The following is an 18,655-nucleotide window of genomic DNA, read 5'->3' on the forward strand; positions in this document are numbered from 1 at the left end:
TTATTTAAAAATGAATTTATTGAACTGAAATGATACAGTTTCAAATCTGTTAAGGCACCTTGTTGAAATCGCACAGATGAAATAAGTGATTCAAATGTATGCTTGTCAATAACTTAATGGACACAAATTGGGTAACATTCACATTAAAGATGAAAATATTCATGTGTGTATTAACCTGGTATTAACATACTGGACTGGAGATAACACATTCTACAAATACATTCAATAAAAAACTCTGGTGCTGCATTTAGAAAAAAAAGGAAGTGTTCTTTGTCCCTAAGTCATACATACATATTCATACAGATATGTGTGAGTGCTGTCCAAAGAGTGGTACATGTCAGAGACCAGGCTAATGTTGCATTAACTAGAAATATTTAGATCAGCACCGAGTCAAATGTTTAAACATTTTTTTAACACCTCTGGTCAAAATTGGCAAGCTGTGCACATGTCCTTTGGTACGCATGGTATCGCATCTTTTTCTAAGACATCAACATGAATCTATCTGCTACTCTGAAATAAACAGGATAACACTTTCAATTGTCTGAAGGCACAGAGGTTTCTTCGCTCAGTTTGATTTCTTATTTTCGCCGCTTGAATCCTGTTCAGAGCAAAGAGGGATCCTTTGGGGAATGTTCTTATTGAGACAATTGGTAGGCTAGACATGGGCCTACAGAGGGACGGTAGTCTCATGAAGGGGGTAATCCTTTGGGTATAGCCATTGTCAGTTTGTAGTTTGTGTGTTCTCAGCAGATCTTGACTGTCTACTCTATAGCACCAGGCCTGGTGGCCACATATACAAAGACGACGATGAGCAGCACCACCACAGCCAGTGTAGGCAGCACTATGGTGGCCACTTGCTGTCGGGCCTCCTGCATGGCCTGCTTACGCTCCTTCTTGTCCTTGGACGTTTCTTTTTTGGCTTTGCCTTTGAGTTGCCTCATGTTGTCTCCAGGACCTCTCCCTCTACTTCTTTGTTGTGCTCACAGGAACCTGACAAAGACAGATAAAACGGATCAGAAAAAGGTCTTAAGCTTAGAATTAGTCACATTAAAATGTTCAACAGGAAAGAGTTAACGTCTTTGTATAAAGATTTTTAAAAATGTAACTGTTGACCGAAGTTACCTTCCAATAGCTCCTTCAACTATTAGCTATTGGATCTTTCCTTCGGATATTTTAATATTGCAAAAAATAAGGTCTGTTGAAATCAGCTTTGTTCAACAAGGTAGTCTCCATATATTAACACCACTTTTATAATATATCTAGCATAAATGCAATCGCCAGAAATAAAAAGCTAACGTTAGGCTATAAAACAACCACAACACTGTCCCATGACTTCACGTCAACACTGCTAATCTAAAAGGTAGACTCACGTTAGGTCTATTTACGTTTATCAGTCTCAAGAAACTACTGTTTGTAAGACACGTAAAAGCTCTAAACTCCCCATTGGGGTGTTTACTTCAGAGAACAAAACTCAAAGATCTGTTTAGCTTTTATTAACAAAATATCTTGTTTGCAGTCTTTAACTAAAAAGTAATTCCAGAAAACATTGACTTTGAGACAAGGTACCCTGGAAGTGCTAAAATGCTAACTAATTTCTGGGTTTAGGACTCATTCCTGCATCGCTTTGAAGCGAGCCTCCAAAAGCAATGTGTCATGGCAGAATTAGTCAAACACCTTGTGTTGTGAGGACTTTTGGGCTGTTAATGCAAGTAACAGAAAAAGGGTCATTACACCCATGAGTGCAAAACGTTTCTATAAACCAGATCAGGCAAGGGGTTCTTTTTCGGTGGTGTGACCAACTCCGTAAAAACCTCCTGAAGGAGAAGCTGATCCAAAATGTTTGGTTAGCTTGCAGCACCTCCATCCTACGCCCTTGAACCATGATGGAGAAACATTTATTTAACATCTTGCTCCTTTTTTGTGGGTTTTTTACCGGTTTTACTCACAGTTTCTGGTTTTTTTTAGAGGAGGAGACTCATCCTGGTGAATTCATCAGAATCTTAAATGATAAAGAAACAAATAGAGCAAACATCAGTGGTAACTTAGCTTGCAGTCCCTGGACATTTGTTGTTGCGCTGGCAGCATCTGAGAAGTGAAATGGCTTTATACATTGATTTTCGGGTTTTCATCACCTATTGTGTTTTTAGTAGAGAGGCTACCTCTGTGGAATACTGGACCCCGGTAAAAAATTGCCTGAACTATGAAAAACTGCATATTGTGCATTTTACAAACATAAGGATTTGTGGCCAATGTGAAATGTTTCAGTTTTTGTATTAATGTATTATTAATTTTGTTTTACATGCTTTACTGAAAACATACCACATTACACCCTTCGACTGACTGGTGACACTTTAACCATGTATGACGTCACTGTTTACAAGTCAAATAACCTTACCGGTAACTTATAACTTATAAAGTGATGATAACATTAGTAATGTCAGTTGCTGAGTGACACATTGTTGATGCCGCCCAGTAACAGTCAGCTAACATGTATGCAGTAGGTACAAATAAGGTACGCAGTAGGTACAAATAAGGTGGTCTCCCTTGTAAAAGAGATCGTTGATCTCAATGGGATTTTTTACCTGGATAAATAAAGGCTACAAACAAACAAGGTAGTGACTTTGTCTGCTTACTGGAATTTAACTAGCTTAGTACGATGATGGACTTTACACACGGGTTATTCAGTTTGCCAGACTGCAGCACATTCTTTAACTGTTCTTTAACGCATTACAATATGCGGCTGACGAACAGTTCGGTCCTGTATCCTGTGGCTCCTCACGCTAGTTACCATGGACTAACTTTAGGAAATGTGAGCTAGTGAAGTTACAGCCCTGAGAAAATACTGCTGACGACTCATAAAGTCAGAGGTAACGTTATCTTACAGATAGCCGCAGTTGTGAACAGTTCCGAGCGGAGAATGTGTTTTGGCCGTTCTTCCAGTGTTTCTACCGGAGTCCGAGACGCCAGGTTTGACACAGCAGAAAGTACAGTAAGTTAATAACCTGCTGTTCCTTACGGAGCTCGACGTGGCAGTCAGCAGGAAGGGTTGAAGAAAATCACTGTCAAGTTCCCCAGCACGAAAAGGATGCAACTTCCGGTCATATCCTCCAAAATAAAACACCAAAGGAAGGTCTGATAATAACAAATTATACTAATAATGCTAATAAATAATCATTATATTTATTATAATTATAATTATTGTTGTTGTCATTTTTGTCCCTTAAAGCTTAAGCCAGGTGACAACAACAAAAATTGCAAAATTAAGTTGAGAATTGAAAAGGTATTTTAAACATTATTAACGAGAGGCGAAGTCCCTCCCCTTCCGGGAGCCTCCATGGGACTCCGGAAGCGGAAAATTATACATTGAAGTCAATGGAGAGAGAATAGTTATCTTTTGATCCCGTTTGAATTGTGCCACGAATGACACATATGATGTTTGTCAATCTTAAACAATCATTTCCATGTAAAAACAGTAACAGTTTGTCATAAAACTGTTGAAATATAAGACTATGAAAAATACGCAACTAGAAAGACTACAAATCCCAAATGCATTCTGGGTCGCGTAAGTGATGTCATAGGCGATAATGCTCCAAGACTGGTTGCGACTCGCAAAGCAAAGAAGAAGAAGAAGACTGATTTATTCCCTCCAATATAAGAGATTGCTCCAATAAATTCACTTTTACAAGATGCCTGTGTGCTTTGTACCAGGTTGTAATCACAAAAGTGATCATACCACTTGCTCGTTCTATCGCTTCCCGTCTTATGAAAGGACCAGGAGTCGTTGGACCAAACATATCAGGTAATATACATGTTTTGCATGGAATATAGTCAAGTTAGCTACCTAGCTAGTAGCGAGCATGTTAGTTAGCATTACATTACATTACTTAGCCTTGTCATTTGTATTAGCCTTAACATGAAGTAAACCAAAATGTTAAACAGTAACGGTACGTCTACACTACAGGCATCAAAAAATGCTTTCAACGCTTCGCCCATTCACTTGAATGGGGCGACGTAGAAGATTTTTAATCTTCGCCGAACTGCATTGTGGGGAGCATGGCATGGCTTTGCAAATATTACGAGCATCTATCGGCATCAAAAGTTGAACAATGTTCAACTTTTGAGGCTCGATGCTTGGCATCAGCCTATAGAGAGGCGAAGTCCCGCCCATCTACTTCCGACCCATGGGACCCCGGAAGCGGAAAATTATACATTGACGTCAATGGAGAGAGAAAAGTCATCTTTCGATCCCGTTTGAATTGTGCCACGAATGACACATATGATGTTTGTCAAATTAAAAGAACATTTTGCAAGTCAAAAAAATAAAAATGTGTCGTAAAACTGTGAAGTTACAATTTTTTTTGTGTGAAACCGCTCAGTGAACTACAGGTCTCTGGTCTCGCACAATACGCGTTACCATCACAAAGATGGCTGTCACGTTAGTAAATTTCACCTGTTTCTTTCAGAATGAGGCGAAAAAGTATAAAACGAGGTGAAAATCACTACAAGTCTGGGCATGTTGAGAGCTGTACATACACGAAAGGGAGCGGTTCTGTAAGAGCCAGCATGCGGGACCGGCTTTACAAGGTTTCAGTGAGTAATATGAGTGCAATGTTTAAGGTTAATGTCAGCTAGCTAACAAGGTACACTAACGTGTTTTGTTTTAGAAACTAGTTTTCTCCTTAAGAACTTTGTGGTGTCTGTGTATGCTGTGGATAACATTAGTGTTCACAAGAACAAGATACACTCCCGTGTTTTGTTTTAGTTGCTCTTCAGATTGAAGCGGCCAGTTCTATATCGACTATATGTGTGATCTCCTTTTTACATCTCGTTGTGTCATTTGAGTTTATTTGCTGTGTGTAGATTCAAGGATTTTGGTTATCTTGTCCAGGGATGCAAACTTGTCACCTTTCGGCGAAATTCTCCGTTTTGAATCCAAAATAGGTCGTTTTTGTGATTCCTGTAGATCTGCAATAAAAATATTTTTTGGGTATGGGAGGGGGTCTGGGACCCGGATTAATGTGCGGCCGCGAGCTTTTTTTATATATATTATAATGAAGCGCGAGCTGTGTGCTCGAGTCTTCCTGCCTGTTGGCTCTGCTCATGATGTATAATAAGCCTCTGCTGCTCGGCGATGATGGTCTAGCTTCAGCAGCTACATTACCTACGGTGCGTTCGTTAATATTAACTGTGCGTCCGGAGTCCCTGTGGCACAGACTGGACCGCTGGTGAACAGCTGTTAGAACGGGCCGTTCAGGTGTTCACAATAGAGCTCCCTGTCGGAGCGGCAGAGCGTGATGTGCACTGAAAAGTTTTTTTTTCCCGTCGCAATATTATCGTTGAGCTAGCTAACTAGCATACATTGTCACTATCTGCTAACGTTAGCTTTAGCCTTCGTTTTCTAATCGTTTTTTTTCATAGGCTATAAACAGAGGTGGTATAAGTATATATCTTGTAATTGATTAAAATTAGAAGTAGTCAGTTCTTGTACTTGAGTAAAAGTAGAAGTACCAGAGTGTAGGAATACTCTGTTACAGTAAAAGTCCTGCATTCCAAATGTTCCTCAAGTAAAAGTAGAAAAGTATTATTATCAAAATATAGTGAAAGTAGCGACAGTAAAAGTAGTCATTTTGCAGATTGGTCCATTTCAGAATAATATGATACGTTTTTATAATGATTGATCATGAAAGTGTTCTCAAAGCTGGTAAAGGTGCAGCTAGTCTGAATGACTTTGTATACTGCAGGGTAGCTTTTGGATTTACTCCAGGTGGAACTAAAGTCTGATTTAACACTTGATTATATTTCACATCATTCATCCACATCTGTAAAGTAACTAAAGGTATTACATACTGTACATGTAGTGGAGTAAAAGTACACCATTTACCTCTGAACTGTAGTGGAGTAGAAGTACAAAGTAGCAAAACATTGAAATACTTAAGCAAAGTACAAGTATCTCAAAATTGTGCCCAAGTATAGTACTTGTTGAGTTTATGAACTTAGTTACTTTACACCAGTGGCTATAAAGATAGAAAGACTAAGCCTTGCACAGAGGCCTGAAAATACATTTTCAAAATGCTCAACAGTGCTGCCAAAATTATAAACTGACTGCTACACAATTAAAATAAATGCTTTTTATATATTTCTATTAGATGTGACTCTATGGCGTTTCTGTTAATATTAACACTGCTGCTTTAGTTGTTCTGACTGCTAAAATCCTCTGTTATTCCTCATTTTAAAGCCGATATTCTGTGGGGTCAGGGGGCTCGGATCCTTGTCACCTTTTTCATACCTGATGAGTTTGCATCCCTGTTGTCAATTTGTTTGGTTATCTAGGCACAGCTGTGTGTGACTCCCTCTGGTACACTGGTATGTGTTTTCCTAATGTAGAGAGCATTGATTAATTAATAAACTACACACTGACTCTAGATCCTGACCAAATCCTTATTTTTTGATCAAATGTTTTTCAAAAAAATGTATTGTATATTATATAACAGCTGCAAATCACAGACCGGAGTCTCTGCTACTGTGGACCACGAAGGAGGGGATCATCATCCCCATCCCCAAAGACCCTGCATGGCATGGAAATCTCCTCCTCCTGGAACAATTCTACACCCAGCATATGCTCCCTGTGTTGGCCAGTAGAGAGGAGGACATTTAAATAAACATACTCTTAACACCCTCGGACTCTGCGTTGTGTTTCGTATGTGTGATGGGGTGTTATGCAGAGGGGAGGAAAACAGGACACAGCAGATTGGGATTGTGGTGGAGATGCTGAGCAGTTATTTAATTGTTGCGTGTAATTATTATTATACTGTGTGCTTCTTAGTTATTCCATCTTTTGCTGTAACATGGATCTGTATGTAACTCTATATTTAATTGTTATCTACCACACTTCCTTCTACATCATACACCATCATTATACATGGTGTATATAGGATATGTATTTATTTGTATACATATCTGTAAATTGTATAATTTTATTTTTCGTATTTGGGATTTCTCTTTTGTCCACTCAAATACACTTGGCCCTTTCTCTTTTCCATGTGGAAAATGGCAGCTGCATATTCTGCTTTTCTCATCTGCTCCCTGTCTGCTCATCTACGATGAGAAAATTATATAATTAATTACTAATAATCATTTAAACATGTTATTACCAATATTTCACAAATTCTTCATGTAAACTTAAGAGCACAGCTGTATGTTGAGTATGTCAGCTTTGCTTGGTTCATCTTACTGGGGGGGGGGGGCTGCTACATGGATGTCGGTGCAGTCCACAATAATTTTGCAGCTGAAGGCAGAATGAATTTATTATTGACTCAGAATGAAGCACAACTTCATGTCATACAATACATTGACTTTATTTGTAATTGTGTAAAAAAAATATGAGCATTGATTAGCAAGCAGGACCTGGCAGGAACAGAGAATGGTGATGGATGGAGCTGGGAAGAGAGAAGAATAAAGAAAACACATCAACTTTATTATCGGATATTAAAAATTCAATTTCAAAACAAGTTGCCGCTCCTACAGTTTTCTAGTGTGTAAAGATGATTTCACATGACCAATGCAAAATATCACACTCAATACATGTGTGTCTCTGAGGGGTGCATTGTGCCTTTGATGTATATAAATAATATACCATAACCAAATACTATTACGTACAGTGGAAATCAGGTTACCAGAGCAGGTCAGACCAGTGTGCATGTTCCTCAGGGTCTCAGCAGTTACAGGTGAGGTAAAGAAAATAAAAGAGAAAAAGGTCAGTAACAACACTTTAAAGTAACAACACTGAATAATTATCTCTTTTAATAATTTTCTCTCAGTAATCACTCAACTACTGTCTTTCCAACAAACAGATTGACTCACTCTCACTATCATCACAATGAAACACGTCCAGAAGAATGTCATGCAAAGCTGCCTGCCTTCCTTCCTTCGACTCTCCCTGAACTGCCTGATCTTTTAATGGTCAATGTTAACCATTTGTGCAGATAGCATTAAGTAGAAAAGATCGCTGATACTAATGTGGCGTTAGCCTACCTCCCGCCCCCTTAGCACCTGGTGGAGGGGGCGATAGGCTACTCTTCAAATGTTTCACAAAATACTTACCATCATGACTACTCTTACTGTTTAACATTTTGGTTTACTTCATGTTAAGGCTAATACAAATGACAAGGCTAAGTAATGTAATATAATGCTAACTAACATGCTCGCTACTAGCTAGGTAGCTAACTTGACTATGTTCCATGCAAAACATGTATATTACCTGATATGTTTGGTCCAACGACTCCTGGTCCTTTCATCAGACGGGAAGCGATAGAACGAGCAAGTGGTATGATCTCTTTTGTGATTACAACCTCGTACAAAGCACACAGGCATCTTGTAAAAGTGAATTTATTGGAGCAATCTCTTATATTTATTGGAGGGAATAAATCAGTCTTCTTCTTCCTCTTTGCTTTGCGAGTCACAACCAGTCTTGGAGCATTATCGCCTATGACATCACTTACGCGACCCAGAATGCATTTGGGATTTGTAGTCTTTCTATTTGCGTATTATTCATAGTCTTATATTTCAGCATTTTTACGACAAAACTGTGACTTTTTTTGCATGGAAATGATTGTTTAAGATTGACAAACATCATATGTGTCATTCGTGGCACAATTCAAACGGGATCAAAAGATAACTTTTCTCTCTCCATTGACTTCAATGTATAATTTTCCGCTTCCGGGGTCCCATGGAGGCTCCCGGAATGGGAGGGACTTCGCCTCTCTATGAAATCCCGTTTATGCAAATCCCGCCAGTGCAAGCGCAGCCAATCAAACCGCGTGCAAGCTGGGAGATCCAGACCGCAGTTCATTTCCTCATATTCCAAACGAGATATTACGGTAGCAAATCACCCGGTTCTTTACGACCGGAACTATTTACCGGGATACAAACCGGAGGAACCAGGCATGGAGGGAGGTGGCAGAGACAGTGGGTGAAACTGATCGTTTTTTCGCCTGTTTGGAGAGTTTATATCCAGTTTATTATGCTTTGTATGTCGGGGGGCGGGAGATTCATGTGATTGGTTGCTCGCAAAAAATCGCCAAGCTTCAGACACGCCCAGCTCCAAGATTTTTTCATGCCTGTAGTGTAGACGGGCCGTAAGAGTAGTCATGATGGTAAGTATTTTGTGAAACATTTGAAGAGTAGCCTATCGCCCCCTCCACCAGGTGCTAAGGGGGCGGGAGGTAGGCTAACGCCACATTAGCATATTTTCTACTTAATGCTATCTGCACAAATGGTTAACATTGAACATTAAAAGATCAGGCAGTTCAGGGAGAGTCGAAGGAAGGAAGGCAGGCAGCTTTGCATAACATTCTTCTGGACGTGATTCATTGTGATGATAGTGAGAGTGAGTCAATCTGTTTGTTGGAAAGACAGTAGTTGAGTGATTACTGAGAGAAAATTATTAAAAGAGATAATTATTCAGTGTTGTTACTTTAAAGTGTTGCTACTGACCTTTTTCTCTTTTATTTTCTTTACCTCACCTGTAACTGCCGAGACCCTGAGGAACATGCACACTGGACTGACCTGCTCTGGCAACCTGATTGCCACTGTACGTAATAGTATTTGGTTATGGTATATTATTTATATACATCAAAGGCACAATGCACCCCCCAGAGACACAAATGTATTGAGTGTGATATTTTGCATTGGTCATGTGAAATCATCTTTACATACTAGAAAACTATAGGAGCGGCAACTTGTTTTGAAATTGAATTTTTAATATCCGATAATAAAGTTGATCTGTTTTCTTTATTCTTCTCTCTTCCCAGCTCCATCCATCACCATTCTCTGTTCCTGCAAGTCCTGCTTGCTAATCAATATTCATATTTTTTTTACACAATTAAAAATAAAGTCAATGTATTGTATGACATGAAGTTGTGCTTCATTCTGAGTCAATAATAAATTAATTCTGCACCGACATCCATGTAGCTGTCCCCCAGTAAGATGAACCAAGCAAAGCTGACATACTCAACATACAGCTGTGCTCTTAAGTTTACATGAAGAATTTGTGAAATATTGGTAATAACAGGTTTAAATGATTATTAGTAATTAATTATATAATTGTCTCATTGTAGATGAGCAGACAGGGAGCCAGATGAGAAAAGCAGAATATGCAGCTTTCATTTTCCACATGGAAAACAGAAAGGGCCAAGTGTATTTGAGTGGACAAAAGAGAAATCCCAAATACGAAAAATAAAATTATACAATTTACAGATATGTATACAAATATATATATATATCCTATATACACCATGTATAATGATGGTGTATGATGTAGAAGGAAGTGTGGTAGATAACAAGTAAATATAGAGTTACATACAGATCCATGTTAAAGCAAAAGATGGAATAACTAAGAAGCACGCAGTATAATAATAATTACATGCAACAATTAAATAACTGCTCAGCATCTCCACCACAATCCCAATCTGCTTTGTCCTGTTTTCCTCCCCTCTGCATAACGCAGAGTCCGAGGGTGTTAAGAGTATGTTTATTTAAATGTCCTCCTCTCTACTGGCCAACACAGGGAGCATATGCTGGGTGTAGAATTGTTCCAGAAGGAGGAGATTTCCATGCCATGCAGGGTCTTTGGGGATGGGGATGATGATCGCCTCCTTCGTGGTCCACAATAGCAGAGAGTCCGGCCTGTGATTTGCAGCTGTTATATAATATACAATACATTTTTGAAAAACATTTGATCAACAAAAAAGGATTTGGTCAGGATCTAGAGTCAGTGTGTAGTTTATTAATTAATCAATGCTCTCTACATTAGGAAAACACATACCAGTGTACCAGAGGGAGTCACACACAGCTGTGCCTAGATAACCAAACAAATTGACAACAGGGATGCAAACTCATCAGGTATGAAAAAGGTGACAAGGATCCGAGCCCCCCGACCCCACAGAATATCGGCTTTAAAATTAGGAATAACAGAGGATTTTAGCAGTCAGAACAACTAAAGCAGCAGTGTTAATATTAACAGAAACGCCATAGAGTCACATCTAATAGAAATATATAAAAAGCATTTATTTTAATTGTGTAGCAGTCAGTTTATAATTTTGGCAGCACTGTTGAGCATTTTGAAAATGTATTTTCATGCCTCTGTGCAAGGCTTAGTCTTTCTATCTTTATAGCCACTGGTGTAAAGTAACTAAGTTCATAAACTCAACAAGTACTATAATTGGGCACAATTTTGAGATACTTGTACTTTGCTTAAGTATTTCAATGTTTTGCTACTTTGTACTTCTACTCCTCTACAGTTCAGAGGTACATGGTGTACTTCTACTCCTCTACATGTATTTAATCCCTTTAGTTACTTTACAGATGTGGATGAATGATGTGAAATATAATCAAGTGTTAAATCAGACTTTAGTTCCACCTGGAGTAAATCCAAAAGCTACCCTGCAGTTTACAAAGTCATTCAAACTAGCTGCACCTTTACCAGCTTTGATAACACTTTAATGATCAATCATTATAAAACATATCATATTATTCTGAAATGGACCAATCTGCAAAATGACTACTTTTACTGTCGCTACTTTCACTATATTCTGATAATAATACTTTTCTACTTTTACTTGAGGAACATTTGGAATGCAGGACTTTTACTGTAACAGAGTATTCCTAGACTCTGGTACTTCTACTTTTACTCAAGTACAAGATCTGAGTACTTCTACTTTTACTCAAGTACAATATCTGAGTACTTCTACTTTTACTCAAGTAGCCTACACGATCTGAGTAGGCTACTTCTACTTTTACTCAAGTACAAGAACTGAGTACTTCTACTTTTAATCAAGTACAAGATATATACTTATACCACCTCTGTTTATAGCCTATGAAAAAAACGATTAGAAAACGAAGGCTAAAGCTAACGTTAGCAGATAGTGACAATGTATGCTAGTTAGCTAGCTCAACGATAATTTTGCGACGGGAAACAAAAACTTTTCAGTGCACATCACGCTCTGCCGCTCCGACAGGGAGCTCTGCTCTGAACACCTGAACGGCCCGCTCTAACAGCTGTTCACCAGCGGTCCAGTCTGTGCCACAGTGACTCCGGACGCACTGTTAATATTAACGAACGCACCTTAGGTAATGTAGCTGCTGAAGCTAGACCATCATCGCCGAGCAGCAGAGGCTTATTATACATCATGAGCAGAGCCGACAGGCAGGAAGACTCGAGCACACAGCTCGCGCTTCATTATTGAAGAAACACACTCCTCAATGTCAGTTTCGGTAATTGACAAGGATGACGACACCCTGAAACAGAGTAATGCAGCAAGATAAGCTGACAAAGTATTACATCCATGCAATTTAATCAACACAAATATATACCACGAAATAGAGTATAGTAGTATAATAGTATAATATATATATAGTATAATATATAGTATAATATAATAGTGGAAACAGTCTTACATGAATGAGTGGACGAACGTCTCAACTCGAGGCGGAGTGAATGAACAATGTTTGAACTAAAATGGCCGCTCGGCACTACCGGGTCAGAGCACGGCATAACCGGGCAACGACAGCAGTGACACTGCCCTCTAGTGGCCGGCGATAAACTCTTCATCCCCCCCAGACCGGAAAGCTGTGGGCCGGAATAGGTTAACGGTCTAAATCCCGTATCCAGCTGCCAGACTCGGGCTCGTAACGTGCAGGCGGCCTCCTCACGCGGTCCGGCCGAGTCGGCTGGGGCAGCGCCGGCAGCGCCGGCAGCGTCGGCGGCGACTGCGGCACCGGGAGCGGTGCACCCAGGAAGGCACCAATAGGAACAGTGAGGTCAGAGGACGCCTCATCAGCAGGCGTCGGTGGGGAAGCGCCAATAGCCGAGTCGCGGGGCCCGACAGCCAGCCGCTGAACAATCCCCTTGGGCGTCGCCCAGCCCGGGTGGATAGGTGGGGGCTGATGACCCAGTACAGCGGGCGGCGGCGACGGCACAGCCGACTGCTCACGGACGCAAGGTGTGGCCGGTGTGTAGGCACGGAGGAACCGCTGGTTGCGCAGTGTCAGACGTCCCGAACCGTCAACCCTGACCCGATACTGGTCGTGGCCCGGCAACTCCACCACGATCCCTGACCTGTCCCATTTGTGGGGGCTCGGGCCTTGCTGGTTCTGGAGGAATACCCTTTCGCCGAGTGCCAATGGGCGGAGCGGTCTCGAGTGAGGCCCCAGAGACTCGGTGGTACGGGACATACGGGTCCGAAGGGCGTCCTCCTTCGCCGCCCATGCCTCGCGCCATAGCAGGCGGATATGCGGGTTCGAGAACTTCTCGAGGCGGTTCACGAAGGAGAGCGAGCCACGAAGGGGGCGACCGAAGATGATCTGTGCTGGCGAGAGGTCGCAGTCGGGGTCAGGCGTGTTACGCAACTGCAGCATAGCGCGCAGGAAGCGGTCCTGATCAAGGCTGCTCGACGGGCCGGTGTTGGACATCAAGAGGCGCTTAGCAGTCTTAACCGCAACCTCCGCCCTCCCATTCGACTGCGGAAAGCTAACGGAAGACACACGGTGTTTGACGTGCCATAAGCGGAGGAAGTCCTCAGTGTGGCTCGCCTTGAATTCCGGACCACCGTCGCTCGAGAGCTCCTCCGGTACGCCGAAGGTGGCGAAGAACGACCGGAGGTGTTGGACCAGGCCAGCTGAGCCCGCCAGGGCAGTACCCGCCGTAGAGCTCAGGACCTCTACCCAGCCCGAGAGCCGATCCCCGACAACTAGGTAGTGACGGCCCCCATAGTCGAAGAAGTCAGCAAACACCGCCTCGAATGGCGTGAACGGGGGTGAGGACGGCCGGGGGGGTGTAGCCGCTTGTGACGGAGCACTGCGGTTGCAGTCTGCACACCCGTCCCTGGTGGCCTGAATGTCCCCGGACATCCCGGGCCAGTAAACTATGGCTCGGGCATGCAGCCCCATAGCTGAGGTCCCCTGGTGAGCGGCATGGAGATGCCGAAAGACCCTCCCACGGAGGGACGGGGGAACCACGACGCGGTCCCGATAGAGCAGGATGCCGTCCTGGGCGTAGACGGACTCACAGACCGATGTCAGACTCGCCAGGGCAGGGTCGTTAACGTCAATCCCACCCTCCTGCTCGATAAGTTGGAGGAGGTGACCGAGGCATCCATCAGCCGCTGTTTCCCGTGCGAGGAGGGGCCAAGAGACAGCTCCGAGCTCCCGTGCGTCGTCGTGGATGGAGGCCATGAGTGCTGACTCCACGGCGTCAGGCCCGCTCGGCAGCCCCAATGAGAGTCCGTTCGCTGAACCCGAGGGGGAAGGATGCCTCGACGTGGCATCAGCGGCATAGTTGCTCTTGCCAGGCAGATGCACAATGTCGAAGCCCGATAGGAGGGTGCGCTGCTTGAGTCTAAACAGACGCGAGTTTGTGATCTCATCCAGCGTACGCCAAAGATTTTCACCAACGGCTTATGGTCGGTGACCACGACGAGGTTGTCGGACCCCTGCGTGAAGTACCGCGTCTGTTCCAGGCCCCAGGCCACAGCTAGGGCCTCTCCCTCGACGGCCGCATAGCGCTGCTCCGCAGAGGACAGGAAACGCGAGCCCGCGAGGGTGATCCTCCACCCTCCTGGACAGCAGTCCGGTATGCCCGAGGCACAGTGACAATGTTGCTGGAGCAGGATGTAGCCAATGCCACGCATGGACCAGTCACGGCGGAGGCAGGTACGCTTCTGCATGTCGTAGATCTCCACGCCCTCGCGGATGGCCTCCATTATGGCTTGCTTGGACGTCTGGAAGGCCTCCTCCAGAACGGGGGACCATAGGAACACACAGCGTGGGCTGAGGAACGGCTTAAATGGAGCCATCGTGTCACACAACTGGGCGTATTTAGCCACCTGGTTGACAAGGCCGAACCAACTCCTGATGTCCGTCGTGGAGCCTGGAGTGGGGAAGTCCCGGATGGCGTCCAAGTATTTTGGGAGCGGTTCGATGGTAGATTCCGACACCCTGAAGCCAGCGAAGTCGACGCACCTCTCCGCGAACTGAAGCTTGTCCGGATTCAACACGATGCCCGACCGGCCGACACGCGTCAGGAAGTCGATGGTCCTCCACCAGTGTTGCTCCAGGTCGGTGTCATAGTGGATGGTGTCATCCACACAACGTTCCTTGCGTTCATAGTCCGAGACGACGGCGTCAAACCGACGGTTGTAGCCATCCCCTGACGACAGGAAACCCTGTGGTGCCCTGGTGTAGCGCCAACGGCCGAAGGGCGTGATGAAAGTAGTGAGGTGACGATCCGACTCACGCAGGGGAACACTGTGGTAGCCGTTCCAGGCGTCCGTGACGGTCTTCCAGGTGCCCTTCGGGATGCGGCGTGCGAGGTGGAACGGGGACTCAGTGGCGAAGGTCTCACGTTGGCAGAACTTGTTGAGGGGGGAGAGGTCCACGGTCCTGCGGGGGGAACCGTCGTGCTTCCGAGTGACCATACGATGGCACCACGCCACCGGATCGCCGTATGGCACGCGTTCAATGACCCCAAGGGCTTCGTCCCGCAGGAGGTCATTGTGAACCCTCCGCTGCCAGTGTAGAGGCACCGTAGCCGCGGTGTGGAATGCCTTAGGCGTAGCTGCGGGGTCCACGTGCATCTCGATAGGTGGCCCCTCCATGCATGGTAGTGCCCGATGGGGGCAAGTATTGAATGTCGACGAGGCATATCTCCCGAGTAGCCAACCTTTCATCCGGTTATTGTTCTCTGGCGTACAAGGGAACGGCAGTGCTGCGGGGGGCGCCGGGGGGACCGTGCACTGAGGACATGAGCACTGGGCATCCCGGGGGTCACTTGGCCCAACGCAGCCGCCGTTGGTTGACCTCGTCGCATTGATGGACAGGGGCTGGACTGGCGTGTCAGCCGTGTCAGGGCTACGCCTGTCCTTGGGCCCCCCTGCAACGTCGTCCGACGGCAAGTTAACGGGCAAGAGGCCGAGGTTGAGCAACGACTCGTAGGAGAGGTACATGGCCCGGACTGAGCTGCTCACGTATACCATGGAACGGCAGGATGTAGTACGCCCCCCGCTGCAGGTCGTCGAGAGCCTAGCGAAGAACGCTCCCTCGATGGCTATAGGGGAGCGGTTGGCGGCCGACAGGCTAAGGCTGACGGGTCGCAGGTCGTCCCGCGCGAAACCGCAGGCCAGGAACTCCTCCAGAGACCAAAGGTCCGACTGCGCGCCAGTGTCCGCGACGGCGGATATTCGAGCTCCGTCGGCCGAGCCCCGGTTGCTGGTGCCATCCCTCAGCCCGACTGGCATGTCCATCGAGATGGTGATTAATGCCCGGGGGTGGTCTCTCAGCCTGGCTCGCTTCCATTTGCCCTTGGAGAAGATGTGGTGCTCAAGTCTGATAGGTGCAGGCCTGTCGACACAGCCATGCGACGTAGGGGCGCGGCGTCGGCGAAGACTCCCGCAACGTCGGCCAGGGCGGGCTCCAGCTTGCACCGACGAGACCTGGGATACCAGCTCCGACCCCATGGCGGCCTGTTGACTGTCGGATGACGGCTGTTGACGCCTCTGTCGTCGGCGGGCCCTGTAGCAGCCGATGCACACCTGGTGAGGCTTAGGATTCCACCCGCGAGGCCCCTCCTTGAAGACGTTAAAGACGCTCTTACACTCCGGGCACGAGGCACGTTTAGCCCCGTCCGCAGGGCTCGGGGCGGGGCTCGCCTGTGGAGTCGTCTTCAGGCGCCGGAATGACGACATGGCTGATAGGGAGGACGACGGGAGAGCGTTACGGGCCATCTCTTTGTTCTCGACGAGTGCAATCACGTCGTTAACTGGCTTGACCAGGACGTCAGTTGTCCCCAGCATCTCGCGGCGTATGTCCGAGTCATAGATGCCATTGAGCAGCACATCGCGGATAATGTGGTCGGTATAGTCCACGTCCTTACCACACTCGCATACCGCATTATATGCGCATGTCTCTGCTTTACCCCGCACTCTGGCAGCGAATGCGCGGAATGTCTCGTCGCGTTCCTGGCGTAACTGAAGTAGTTCGGTGCGCAGGACGCATGTAGCAACTGGGATGACAGCTAGGGAACGCATGACGGTGATCAGGTCTGGCAAGGGTACGGAAGCGGCGTCGGGGATGGCTTTCAACAGGCTGTCTCCAAGTACAGGCCCAGCGCACTGAAACAGCTGGAAGGGGGCCTGTGCGTCCCCTATGCCTGAGCCGGCGCGGAATACGTTCCAACGGCGGATGAACACGTTCCATTCCTCTATTGACACGCCCACATCAACTTTGGGCCGATCGAGTCTCCGGCCGTGAGGGGCTGGGGCCTGGGCTGGCGCGGCCATGACAGGCGCTGCGTGCTGGTGGCTACATCCATGAATCGTCAATATAGCAATGACGAGTGCTTCAGACAAGTCATCGGATTTGAACTCGCAGCCGGGGACAGGGCATCCAACAACGACCATGGTGTCGTCATGAAGAAAAACACTCCTCAATGTCAGTTTCGGTAATTTATTGACAAGGATGACGACACCCTGAAACAGAGTAATGCAGCAAGATAAGCTGACAAAGTATTACATCCATGCAATTTAATCAACACAAATATATACCACGAAACAGAGTATAGTAGTATAATAGTATAATATATATATAGTATAATATATAGTATAATATAATAGTGGAAACAGTCTTACATGAATGGGTGGACGAACGTCTCAACTCGAGGCGGAGTGAATGAACAATGTTTTAACTAAAATGGCCGCTCGGCACTACCGGGTCAGAGCACGGCATAACCGGGCAGCGACAGCAGTGACACTGCCCTCTAATGGCTGGCGATAAACTCTTCAATTATAATATATAAAAAAAGCTCGCGGCCGCACATTAATCCGGGTCCCAGACCCCCTCCCATACCCCAAAATATTTTTATTGCAGATCTACATGAATCACACAAACGACCTTTTTTGGATTCAAAACTGAGAATTTCGCCGAAAGGTGACAAGTTTGCATCCCTGGACAAGATAACCAAAATCCTTGAATCTACACACAGCAAATAAACTCAAATGACACAACGAGATGTAAAAAGGAGATCACACATATAGTCGATATAAAACTGGCCGCTTCAATCTGAAGAGCAACTAAAACAAAACACGGGAGTGTATCTTGTTCTTGTGAACACTAATGTTATCCACAGCATACACAGACACCACAAAGTTCTTAAGGAGAAAACTAGTTGCTAAAACAAAACACGTTAGTGTACCTTGTTAGCTAATGTTAGCTTGCTGACATTAACCTTAAACATTGCACTCATATTACTCACTGAAACCTTGTAAAGCCGGTCCCGCATGCTGGCTCTTACAGAACCGCTCCCTTTCGTGTATGTACAGCTCTCAACATGCCCAGACTTGTAGTGATTTTCACCTCGTTTTATACTTTTTCGCCTCATTCTGAAAGAAACAGGTGAAATTTGCTAACGTGACAGCCATCTTTGTGATGGTGACGCGTATTGTGCGAGACCAGAGACCTGTAGTTCACTGAGCGGTTTCACACAAAAAAAATTGTAACTTCACAGTTTTACGACACATTTTTATTTTTTTGACTTGCAAAATGTTCTTTTAATTTGACAAACATCATATGTGTCATTCGTGGCACAATTCAAACGGGATCGAAAGAC

General features: G+C 45.1%; 1 protein-coding gene and 1 long non-coding RNA gene across 9 annotated transcripts; one reads left to right on the top strand and one right to left on the bottom strand.

Moving 5' to 3' along the window:
• Positions 1-6,495, bottom strand: smco4 (single-pass membrane protein with coiled-coil domains 4). 7 transcript variants are annotated; one of them, XM_079676845.1, is made up of 3 exons: positions 5,162-6,495; positions 1,947-1,999; positions 1-990 (listed from the first exon to the last, which is right to left on the bottom strand). In XM_079676845.1, the coding sequence occupies exon 3, from the start codon at positions 939-941 to the stop codon at positions 762-764; it is 180 nt and encodes a 59-aa protein (XP_079532971.1). In that variant the 5' UTR covers positions 942-990; positions 1,947-1,999; positions 5,162-6,495; the 3' UTR covers positions 1-761. The 7 variants fall into 7 exon arrangements, with proteins under 7 accessions (XP_079532971.1, XP_079532969.1, XP_079532970.1 ...); XM_079676843.1 differs by lacking the exon at positions 5,162-6,495 and adding an exon at positions 3,003-3,100; XM_079676844.1 differs by lacking the exon at positions 5,162-6,495 and adding an exon at positions 3,017-3,097.
• Positions 3,596-9,910, top strand: LOC307036486. Of its 2 annotated transcripts, none has more exons than XR_013807372.1 (3): positions 3,596-4,590; positions 6,492-9,589; positions 9,810-9,910. It is a non-coding gene; the product is annotated as an uncharacterized lncRNA (long non-coding RNA). The 2 variants fall into 2 exon arrangements; XR_013807373.1 differs by having other exon boundaries at positions 3,596-4,584.
• Positions 9,911-18,655: the final 8,745 nt, after the last annotated feature.

This window comes from Notothenia rossii (genome assembly GCF_949606895.1).
Source record: "Notothenia rossii genome assembly, chromosome: 4".
Lineage (NCBI taxonomy): Eukaryota > Metazoa > Chordata > Actinopteri > Perciformes > Nototheniidae > Notothenia > Notothenia rossii.